Source organism: Amia ocellicauda, chromosome 17, assembly GCF_036373705.1.
Source record: "Amia ocellicauda isolate fAmiCal2 chromosome 17, fAmiCal2.hap1, whole genome shotgun sequence".
NCBI lineage: Eukaryota > Metazoa > Chordata > Actinopteri > Amiiformes > Amiidae > Amia > Amia ocellicauda.
Window position 1 is genome coordinate 22,954,661 of NC_089866.1, and position 11,466 is coordinate 22,966,126.

General features: G+C 39.2%; 2 protein-coding genes across 2 annotated transcripts; one reads left to right on the top strand and one right to left on the bottom strand.

The window, feature by feature from the left end:
• Window positions 1-631: 631 nt before the first annotated feature.
• ndc80 (NDC80 kinetochore complex component) lies at window positions 632-6,785 on the bottom strand. Its single transcript, XM_066689219.1, has 17 exons — window positions 6,670-6,785; window positions 6,102-6,209; window positions 5,021-5,107; window positions 4,773-4,899; window positions 4,512-4,684; window positions 4,286-4,388; window positions 3,979-4,068; window positions 3,678-3,771; window positions 3,401-3,501; window positions 3,141-3,285; window positions 2,679-2,884; window positions 2,365-2,517; window positions 2,168-2,257; window positions 1,971-2,063; window positions 1,639-1,769; window positions 1,210-1,312; window positions 632-858 (listed from the first exon to the last, which is right to left on the bottom strand). Exons 2-17 carry the CDS (start codon window positions 6,185-6,187, stop codon window positions 736-738), a joined length of 1,905 nt encoding a protein of 634 aa, XP_066545316.1. The 5' UTR covers window positions 6,188-6,209; window positions 6,670-6,785; the 3' UTR covers window positions 632-735.
• Window positions 6,786-8,406: 1,621 nt separating this feature from the next.
• On the top strand, window positions 8,407-11,447 carry mif (macrophage migration inhibitory factor). The gene is made up of 3 exons (XM_066690350.1): window positions 8,407-8,745; window positions 10,196-10,368; window positions 11,221-11,447. The coding sequence occupies exons 1-3, from the start codon at window positions 8,500-8,502 to the stop codon at window positions 11,285-11,287; spliced, it is 486 nt and encodes a 161-aa protein (XP_066546447.1). The 5' UTR covers window positions 8,407-8,499; the 3' UTR covers window positions 11,288-11,447.
• The last annotated feature ends 19 nt before the right edge of the window (window positions 11,448-11,466 follow it).

An 11,466-nucleotide genomic window follows, 5' to 3' on the forward strand; every position in this document is an offset into this window, starting at 1 on the left:
CCATAGATGCATCGAGGTGCTCTGTGCAACATCATCAGCGTGACTTTATACACCACCCTATATCGGCTGACGTCAGTTGCTATTGGTTGGCTGGATGTTTAAATTCAGAAAATAGCTGAACAGTTGTTGATCTTACACACAGGTTGGTGAATATATTTTTGCTTTTATTAATTAAGCATAGCTATTAAAATGTAAGAATATATATTCACAAACCACTGTACAAGAGCAACTACTGTTCAGCTACTTTTGAGCAGCTACTCAATTCACAGCTACTGGACAGCAAATCCAGAGGACAGACGCAATGGGCCCAAAGTTTTAACTTCAGTGGGATCCATGTCATTCAGACTCAAAACCAGCCCCACTGCAGCAGTTTCAGCTCCAGCCAATCCGCTGCCCGCCAGCTGGAATTATGCCCCACCTCTAGCAACGAGGTCTGGAGGAATGCTACACGAACTGTTCAGTAACAGTCTTGGGTGATATCCAGAGCAACTATTGGACAAGGGTGTCTGCTAAGAAATAAATAACGTTTGGTTAATTGGAATAGGCTTTCAATGTAGTCATGGACAAAAATTTGCACCTGTGTAAATAGCATTTACAATCTGCATGTTACTCCCAGTATCCAACTATATACAACATTTCAAAGTTCTTTATTGAAACAAGGAAAATACAACAATGCAAAGTACTGCAAACACACACAGACTTAAATGACAGGGAATACCGCTGCTTATGGCAGAATTATAAAGATTTTGCTTTTGCAATGTACGCTTCAACAGTCTCCATAAGATCCTTCAGCTCATCTTCCTGGATAGTTTCCCTATAGTCTCGGTCAACCCTACTGCTGTGCTCTTGAAGGAGTTTCTGAAATGAACGAAGATATCAGACTGAGAAATGAAGAAAGAATCTGTACTTTACGCCTCAATTAAATATTTAAATTAGCACAGGTTCTGCACACTGAAGATTAATCAGTGCTCTAATTGTGTGCAGTCTTATATTCAATAAGCTGTACAACTTCACAAGCCAGACTTTTCCCAATTATAGTTTAAAAATAAAAATTTGCAACATTAAAATGATTGACAAGCATGCAGCAGGCTCAGGATAAAATCAAAACAGTTGTGGGTGGCATGGAGTATGAGGTGAGTTTTCCTGGGAAAAAAAAAAAAAATCTAAATACATCTCAATTACACTTAAACTGGAATCAGTGTAACTTACATCCAGGATTGACAGGTGGTTGGTTGCGATGTCCAAAACATTACTCAGGTTTGTCCCCACAGTTCTGCGCTCCTCATTAGTCTCCTGTAATACTAGATGGTACCTGAAAACCAAGACCGTTGTATATTTGAAGGGATTCCTTCTCTGGTACATTTAAATTACCGTATATTAGTCTGTTCAGTGATATTGGGGTTAAATCAACATTTAAGACCAATACAGGTATAGCCCACTTTGCATGACAGCTATGCACAGATGTATTCTAGAACAAATTTATTAAATTAAACTATCATGTGAGCAAAACTGAAACACAAAACTCACCTTGCAAAGATAGTCAATGGAAGACCACCAAAAAAAAATTAAAACCCCACCCACATGTTCAGTACCACCTTTCATGGTATTCTAAATGAGAGCATTTACAGTTGAACTTACTCTTGCTGAGCTGCTTTTAACTGCTCTGCTGCCTCATCGTAGCCCTCAGTGACTTTCTTCTGCAGACGCTTCCTGTGGTCCTCCATTGACTCCAGCTCCGAGGCCCATTTCTCCTCTTCTCGCTCTGTCTCCTAAGAAACGGCAAGGTGTCAGGCTGCACAGCACCACAATGGGAACATACTTTGTTAAACAGTTAAAAAAAGTTACATGAAAGCATTCCATCTTTCGGAATCACAGAAAAAAAATATATATATACCAGTTCCAAACCCAAGTGGGAAAGAAAAGTGTTAAATATGGAAACGCACTCATTGAAATGAAACTGCAATACTTGCCTGTAACTCCTGTTCCATCTCCTCATCAACTTTTCGTATTTTCTCTTTGAGTTGCTTTATATCATTTGCTTTGTCAAATAGATTGCAGTTCACCTTAGAAGTGAAAAGGAGAAAATACATTTTAAAATCTGTGTAATCTTGACATCAGCAAACAATCTTACTCAGCATGCTTTCATTGAATGGCTCAAGTTGGTTACCTGTTCCACGGTCTCCTCCAGACTTAATTTATGGTTTGTCAGTCTTCCCAACTCCTCCTCTACTTCAGAAATCATATTCATCAGGGGAATCTGATTTTAAAATAGACAAATCAATGGGAAATAGTCAAGATAGAAGGTAAGTATCAAAGTACCAAATTAAGCATATTTTGAAATAAATTCCAGTTACAGAAACTTACATGAATATGAGTTTTGTTTTGACCTATTTTTGATAGTCCACACTCTGCAGAAAATTTGATTTCAAAGTCACGGCCACAGGCATTTGAAGCTGATGAAGGAATCAGCTTTAGTTTCCGGGCAAGTCTGTGGTACTCTGCTAGTTCTGCTTCCACCTTAGAGAGAAAAAAGGGGTTGGATTTTTATGGTTTGAAGATAAAACCGTAATTTGTGAATTGCACAGGTTTTAAAATCTAAAATTCTGCAGCCTGTAACAATGCAGATCTAAAAAAAAAAACTATTCCTCCATCCCAGCTCAACCACAAAAGACACTTACAGATTCCTTGGCCTTTGCAAGGGCAATTTCCTCATTCCACATGTGCTGCTCGGCTTCTTCCCGGCTCTTCGTCAGGGTGGCAATCATCTGCTGTAGTTCATTTCTTTCATGATTGATTCTCTCAATGTCAGCTTGTGAAAATTTCTGATTCTCAAGGACATGCTGCAGCCTGGATTGTTCTTTTTTCAAAGTTTCCACTTGCAATTCTATGAAAATAACAAAATAACTATACTTTGTTTGGTCCACATGTTAATATAAAGCATTCCCTCTGGGAAGTCTGAAATTAAGCTACTAGAAGAATTATAAAAATAAACAACACCATACATAGAGAAATGTAGGTTAGAACAAGATCTGAATTAAAATTAAGTCTTTATAAGTATGTAGCCTGAAGCTGGTCAGAAACTACAGCCAGACTATCAAGTGAGTGCAGGTTACTGTCTTCAACTTAACAAAACCAATTACCTGCCCCTTCCAACTCCTCAGATACAGACGCCACTTTTTGCTCCAAGTTGGTTTTAAAGATCTCCAGATTATTACGATAACTCTGAATTTTCTGCAGATCTGTCTGCAACTTTAATTTTTCAGATCTTTTTGCCATAAGTCTGTCCTGTTAAAAACAACAACAATAATTAGCACACAGAAGAACCACCATATATTTTCCTTAGAGTTTGGCTGTATGGGTAACCATATAATGTACAGTGCAATTTTATATTAATACAAACCTGTTGGCTCTCTTTTTCCAGTCTTTCGACCTCTTCACACAGAATCCTGTGTTTTTCAGACACTGCTTCCAAGTGGCTTTCATCCACATTGTAAATCTTTTCTGTTAAAACAAAAATTGAATACATCAAAACTGTACAATTAAAGTCTTAAATATGGTTGGAATGGAGACTAAGTGGAATTTGTTTGAAACACCTGTCAGTTTTCTAACCTACCACCTCTAGACTACCCAAAGTATTGTGTAAAGAATTTAAAATAATATGCTTTAAAAACTCGTACTTATTTTCTGACGATATTCCTCATCTTCCTCTTCAAACGTGTCGGCGCCTTGCATGAACCGGTCATATGTCTTCGCTGTGTACTCCATGAACATCTGGAGAAGACAAACATCCACCTTCTCATTAGACGAATCCTGCATGATTTTACAGAGGCGCTTGGGGGGACTTGTGAAGGGGGACATTTCTATCATTGACCAGGTTTAGAATAGTGTGCATCAAGCACAACCCATTTTCACTAAGTGGTTGACTTCCACTTCACTTATTTTCACTTTTGAAAATCAAAGGGAATAAAAGCACACTACCTTATTAAATTCAACTCCATCCTCAATGTCCACACTACCTTCAGAAAAACCACCAAACAGCAAATCTTGCTTCTTCATGTTATTAAAGAGCTAGGGAAAAAGAGAACAGAAATCACATTCTAGTTAACAATGTATTGAAACAGCTTATAGAAAAGGCCAAGCTTCAAGTCCAGCCAGCAAAGACTCAAATTCACTGATGCACAAAAATACAAATACAAACTCCACAAGGAATGTCTTCTGCCTTTTTTTTCCCCTCTCCTTGAAAACAGTTACATTTCCCAAGCATCTGTACCATACCCTGACATACCTTTACATTGTCTATTAACCAGATCAGTGACCCCAGTATTTGTGGCCAAGTGTGTGGTGCTCCAACGGAGTACATTGAGCTTTTAGAGAGAGCAAATGGATATCTGGAATAGGAGAAAAAGCAACGTAATGCACGTAAGAGTCAGAAGATATATTTAGATATTGTATACAATTGCACATGACCATAATAGTGATTGATTACATGTTCAAGAGCCTGTATTAGTTACCCCAAATCTCGAAGAACTCGGGGAACCTCTTCTTCAATTTTGGACGTGGGCATCTGGAAAGTCGGATCCAAGAAGCTGTAGATGAAGGCGAAGATCTTCAGGAACTCCTTGGTGGATGGAGACTGAAGGGACTTGATCGTCACAGAGTTGGGGAAACCATTCTCTGACAAAAACTGAAAACGGGGGGAGATGTAGGTATTGCAATTCTCTCCTCCCTTCCCACATGTACAACACTTAATATGGCTAATTTATTTGCTTTACCTCCCAAAGCTGCTTTATGCACTGCTGGACAAAGGCCTTGTCATGCAGAGGACGAGGGTCCTTCATTTTCTCTGCGCCTCCAAAAGCGCCAAAAGTGCTGTTACGGGACATACCTGCACCGCTTGTCCTGAAACACAGGATACAAATTTTGAGCTTTGACATCAGCATGTCAGTAGGGCCAATGCACAGATGTATATTGGGATTATAAACCCTTAAAAAATGGATAACTCATGCATTTTTAAAGTTACCTTGTTCCAAAAAAACTAGTTCTTCTCTCAGATGTTCCTGACTGCGGTTTTGGCATACTGAGCTTCCCAAAACCAGGGCGATCCTTACTGCTCAAGAAAAAAACAGGTAAATATTCCAAATTAAAGACTGTACTTAAATATATACACACACTGAACACAAATATAAATGGATGCAACAATTTCAATTATTTTACATTTACAGTTAACGTAACGAAATCAATTTAAATTAATTTGGTCCAAATCTATGGATTTCAAGTCTCAGGTTTTGAGGGAGCGTGTGATTGGCTGCTGACTGCAGGAATGTCCACCAGAGCTGTAGTCGGGTCCAGACCCTGGTCAGGACGGGGAGCCGCAGAAGAGCTGCCCTGAGACGCTTTCTGACAGTGTGTGCAGAAATTGTTTTGGTTGTGCAAACCCACAGTTTCATCAGCTGTCTGGGTGGCTGGTCTCAGACAATCCCACAGGTGAAGAAACAAGATGTAACCAGGTCATTCCAGGACCTCCACATGTGGTCTGTGGTTCAGGCTGGTTTGACATACTGACAAATTCCCTAAAATGACGTTGATGTGACTTATAGTAATACTATATATATTATAGTATATAATATAGTATAATAATAATAATAATAATATTAGAGAATTATTAACTTCTCTGGCAGCAGCTCTGGTAGAAATCCCTGCAGTCAGCATGCCAATTGCACATTCGCTCAAAACTTGAGACATCTGTGGCATTGTGTTGTGTGACAAAACTGCACATTTTACAGCGGCCTTTTATTGTCCCCAGCACAAGGTGCACCTGTGTAATGATGATAATAGGGTTAAATCAGCTTCTTGATATGCAACACCTGTCAGGTTTAACAAATGAATCAAAGCCAAATTGCAAAATAAAAGGGTTGTTGTTCATTACAAAGCTGGAGAATAATTCTGTATTCAATTGAAACGTACATTATGCATGTATGAATGAAATTGTGTTAATGTGTTTTATGTGCAAAATACTTGAATTGATTGACAACATGTCAGGGATTACACTATATGATTAAGTTACATCAAATGCATGCGCCTCCTTTGGGAAATGCCACTACCTTTTTGGGGTTTCCAGGTTCATCCGGGCATTGTCAGCTACCCTGAGCGGCAGCAGCGACTGCCGGCTGCTCGATGCGCGACTCATCTTCCTGCGCCTCAAACACACGCTGACAAAAGCAGGACAAATAAACAGACAGGTCGCCTTTTAAACCGCATTCATCCAGACACCCGCCTCACAGAAATAAACACTTCACAAAATAAATAGCCTCATTTATGTGGCAGGAATATTGCCCATTAATGCTATATAATTCACTGTATATTTTACCTTATGCACTTCTGTAATTATGAAACTAACTGTATTATGCTTGATTTGTAAGGCGGGACAGACTTGTGTACAGTATCTTTGCACGTTTGTATTGCTATTTTATCCTGCAAAACGCCGTCTGCTAATAATAACAATAATAATGTTACTGTAACGTGAAGGCTTGAAAAGTAAATGAGAAATTCATCCGCCTCATCAGGGTGTCGCCACCCGCTCACGGTCAGTAAGAACATTAGATGTCCTACATCTCTTGATCAGAAACCAAATCACAAACATAATAATAATAATAAAACACAATCTCTTACCTCTGTCACAAAACTAGACAACAAGCTTTTCTTTGCTATTCCCGTCCGCAAATTTAAACATCCCGCCAACAAACTGCAACGGACGGTACACAACTGACGTCAGCGGATATGGGGCGACGTAAATGTGACGCTGATGACGTCGACAGAGCGCACGGATGGGGCTGTGGAGAGGAGTGGAGCTGGCGGTGTTCAAGCGGCGACTCGGTGTTTGTTTAAACGCAAGGATACACCTGACGTTATTTTGTTTAAGCATATGCCAAAAATCCTCTATCTAAACAAGATAGTCACATAGATATAGCATGTGTGAATACCAGGAAGTAATTCCACATTTATTTTTGCAGACAATACAGATGGTGTGCAATACTTATCTTCAAATATCTCGTCTGAACATAGTCTTGTTCAAGGTTGTACATCTGTGCTGTTAATGTATTTCTAGATATGTCGGATTTTTTTTTTTTTTGGATGCTTGGAGGAGGTTTGGTTGACCAATTCATTGGCTTCCTTTTAAATTCTAACCAGAAAACAGTAAAACAGGGGAGAAGCTTTTTTTTTTTTTTTTTAATTGCAAAAATGCATTAAAGTTTAGACAAAACATAGCAGTCAAGAAAACCACAGAACAAAAACATAATTTACTTTTTATGGGAACAATAAATACTTCACAACATATTTCCATCTGTGATCTGTAACTTGGAAACTGGTATTGAACATTAAAAAACAAATCACACATTCTGTCATGGATTAACTGCTCAGTCTCTCAATATTTTGTAATGTAAATAGCATTACCTACATGCTTACTGGATTCATATTTCAAAATCCCAGAGTCTACATTTGGACACCTTAAAGCACTGTTTAGATTAAAGCTTTCCTATCTTATTTTATACATTTTATTTATGTGTTTTCTTGGGTAAATGTATCTTCTCAATAATAATAATAATACATTATGCCACATTTATAGGGATTGAAATAGGTGTTGTATTGGAATGGACTTGGGTCAGATTAGGGGTATATAAAATTAATTAATTAATTAGGGATTTTAAATTTAAATTTTATAACAATATTTATATTCCTGTTTGTGTTGCAATTATGTTATTAAACAACCATGCCAACAAAACAAACAGCAATCCACAATACAAAATAATCAAATACACTATGGACATGATAGGGAGATATGTACTCCCTCAATAGATAGGCAGACAAAGAATACTCGGGTCCTGATTTAACTCAAATATAATACCAAATAGTTTATTCAGCTACAATGACGTGCTCCAGAGATGGCCAGTGGGGACGACACATCTAAAGTTTTTCTAAAGAACATACTATCATATACAAGAGAGACTCCCTTTGATTTCTGGCAACTACATGACATCAATGAGGTGCCCCAAACTTTATCACACACTTCTCCTTTGTCTTCTGTTCTCTCTGTGGCCTTGGATGAATTCCTTTGTTTCTAAAAATCTGCTACACAGAACTACTGCACCTGACCTCTCCGGAGCAATACGCAAAGCTTAAATTCATACATGGGTTACACAATCTTGCTGCAACAATGAATTTAATATATTCGGCATCTGGACAGGGCACTGGCACATCAGTCCTTCCATCCACCCTCCCACAGCCAACCTGCATCCATTGCTAACCTCCCCCCTCATCTCTCTGTGGTCTGGACAGCATGTGAGCTCCAGCCTACAAATGGGACGACTGACTATAAAGCTGAAGAAAGCGAGGCACCAAGCAAAGTCTGACAAAACCAAAAAAGAGAAATATCTTGTAAATCTTTGAAATAGTGACCCCACCAGCTGTATGGGTCGCTAGAGGACGCTATGGTGACTAAAGATGCTCTTGACGCAGGCGCCTGTGATTGGAGGGCGGAGACAACAGAGCAGTCTGCCCCGCCACTGTAGGAGATACCCGGATGTCCTCTGCAGCAGCCTGAACGTGTCTCTCATCCTCTGCCTCTCCAAAGAAGCCAAGATGCCGATGTTCGTGGTCAATACCAATGTGGACAAAGACGCCGTCCCTGACGCTTTTCTGTCAGAGGCCACCAAGGACTTGGCTAAAGCAATGGGGAAACCTGCACAGGTGGGGTGCATCGTGCTGTTCAAGTTCAATTACTATTTTTTCGTATAATAAATATATAATATAGGCTGCAGTTACTCGCAAAGACGAACCGATGCGGAGTATAACGCGCCTGCATGCGTGGATGCACTTTGTGAGCATCGATGCGGTTACATTGCATAGCATTAACTCGAATAATTTGGCTTTGGTGAGGACAAATCGCTGTTGGTGTGAGTTTACGAGGCCTTTGTGAATAATAAAAGACCTTGGGTACAGGGCTGCATTGACGAGCTGTGCGCAGTATACTTGGTGAAAACTTAACGGTGCCGACTGCCGGCTGGTTACATAATCCACACAGAAGAGTGGTCGGGTTCGTTCTGCGCGGCTCCGCCAATAGGATCGCTGGGATTCTGCAGATCTGCGCAGAACTGCGGACATCTGGGCTGTGAGAACGCGACCATAGGATCTGCGGTTTGCCGAGTGACTGCTAAAAATACATCTCAATCAAAACGACACAAAAATCTGGTGCTGCCAAACAATAGACTGCAGTTTAATTCAGACCTTGTCACGTTAATCAGTTGCACTATTGTTCTGGTAATCTAGAGGCCTTTTCCCGACTATGTGGAAATGAAGTGCCATTAGTTAGCTTTGGCGGTACACGCCTCACCACTTCCTTTCCAGCTAAAACAGATTTACCCATTTTTTTTGTCTCGATTTTTCTAGAAATGTATAATTGAACTAGAAATCCCAGCAAGCAAAGTTCATCAATAAGGGGACCATTTCAATGCAAATACTTCGATTTATACAATTGTTGCATACATTTTTCCCCCCATATATTACTACAAATATTCCCCCGTGCCCCTACTAATAAATAGTAAATGCTTACAGTTTAATGCTTGTGAAGATCTAAATAGAAAAACAAAAACAAAAATTAGAAATGTTTGGTGAAGATCTAAATAAATGCCCAAAGTCTGGTTTGTTTAATGCATATACATTGCTAAGTGCCAAGGGTGCCACTGATTAATTAGGGATGTAAAACGTTTTATAACAATATTTATATTAATGTTTTTGTTGCAATTATGTTATTAAACAACCATGCCAACAAAACAAACAGCAATCCACAATACAAAATAATCAAATACACTATGGACATGGTAGGGAGATATGTACTCCCTCAATAGATAGGCAGACAAAGAATACTCGGGTCCTGATTTAACTCAAATATAATACCAAATAGTTTTTTCAGCTACAATGATGTGCTCCAGAGATGGTTTTTATGTCCACTTATATTCTAATTGTGGAAATCAATCAAGAAGTCTGGGTGCTAATCAACAGACTCATTCATATTTCCAACCAGTTACAGCTTTGACAAACTATGCACATCAAAATGGTGAAAAGAATAGTATTTGATGTCCTTAAAAGGCATAGATACAGTGGTACAGAAGTTTTTAATGTGTTTGCTTGTCTTCTGCAGTACATTGCAGTGCAGGTCAACGCTGATCAGATAATGATGTTTGGTGGAAAGCCAGACCCTTGTGCTCTGTGCTCCCTGCACAGTATTGGGAAGATCAGTGGATCGCAGAACAAGCAGTATTCCCAGCTGCTGTCTGGACTCCTCAAAAAGCACATGGGCATCCAGGCAGACAGGTACAGTACAGCTATAGGAGATGCATTGTGTACCAAACAAGGTATGCTGCATCATCTAAGGTATTGGGACATGTCTACCTCTGCTAACTATGTTATAATACTTTATGTAGAGGTTTGGGTTTAAAAAGGCACGAGTACAACTAGTATACATGATGGTATTTTGGACATGGAAATTTATGTTGACTTGCCAGTATGTGTAGACTTCAAATCAAGGGGTGTGTGTAACTGGCCAGGAAACATTACATTGGAAACATTTCAGCGCCAGAGTCCTGATCTCAATCCCATTCACTGGTATTGCAAATCTGTTCGATACTTTGGAGACCAGCTGTATTTGTGGCCAGTGATTTAAGAGGTTCACATTATATTTTAAACAGCACTGATCTTTGATGGAGCATTATATGTTAACTGGTTTAATATCAAAGCTAAAGTCACACTTAAGGAAGGATGGTGTGGTTTATACTGCTTGTATCTACATCTACTAAATGGGTCACTTTCAAATTCATAGGAAAGCAGTTGCCCACATTTTTTAACACATCCAACTTTTTTTTTTTCTTGCCTCACTATGAATTTAATATTGTAGGTTGTTTAGGAGAGTTCCAGAAAGCTTAATTCATAGCTCATTGGGAGGGGATGTACTTTTTTTTTTTTTTTTTTTTTACTAATTATACACATTCTGGAGCTGAAGTATAGGTTGTTAAAGACAAAAAATAATTGGGTTTGTACATTAAAAGTGCGACACCTCTTCTGGATAGGGTATACTGCATACACTTGCACTACAGGAGTGGGTAGCACTACAATCTTGACTATAATAACTCTGCTGGCACTTACACCCATCTTCTGTCATCTTTTCAGGATCTATATTAACTTTGTTGACATGGAAGCAGAGAACGTGGGCTGGAACAACTCAACCTTTGGCTGAAGGACCAATACACAGGATTCCTCCACAGGCCCTGTAGTATTACCCCGCCTGTAATGCTTACTACCCTGTAACAATCTTAGAGTAACAATCCTTCCTCTAGGATTAACACTGTTGAAGTGACCAGTTTACTTGCTCAAGCACTAATAAAAAACAAAAACACACTGGATTCTTGTCAGTTC

Bases quoted from the DNA above. Each gene is read 5' to 3' on its own strand.
- ndc80 (XM_066689219.1), bottom strand. From the start codon at position 6,187: ATGAGTCGCGCATCGAGCAGCCGGCAGTCGCTGCTGCCGCTCAGGGTA. The intron at 4,685-4,772 runs GTAAAGCAAATA...CCCCGTTTTCAG, and splicing joins GCATAAAGCAGCTTTGGGAG to TTTTTGTCAGAGAATGGTTT. The intron at 2,258-2,364 runs GTAAGTTTCTGT...TTTTAAAATCAG, and splicing joins AAAACAAAACTCATATTCAT to ATTCCCCTGATGAATATGAT.
- mif (XM_066690350.1), top strand. From the start codon at position 8,500: ATGCTCTTGACGCAGGCGCCTGTGATTGGAGGGCGGAGACAACAGAGC. The intron at 8,746-10,195 runs GTGGGGTGCATC...TGTCTTCTGCAG, and splicing joins CAATGGGGAAACCTGCACAG to TACATTGCAGTGCAGGTCAA. The intron at 10,369-11,220 runs GTACAGTACAGC...TCATCTTTTCAG, and splicing joins ATGGGCATCCAGGCAGACAG to GATCTATATTAACTTTGTTG.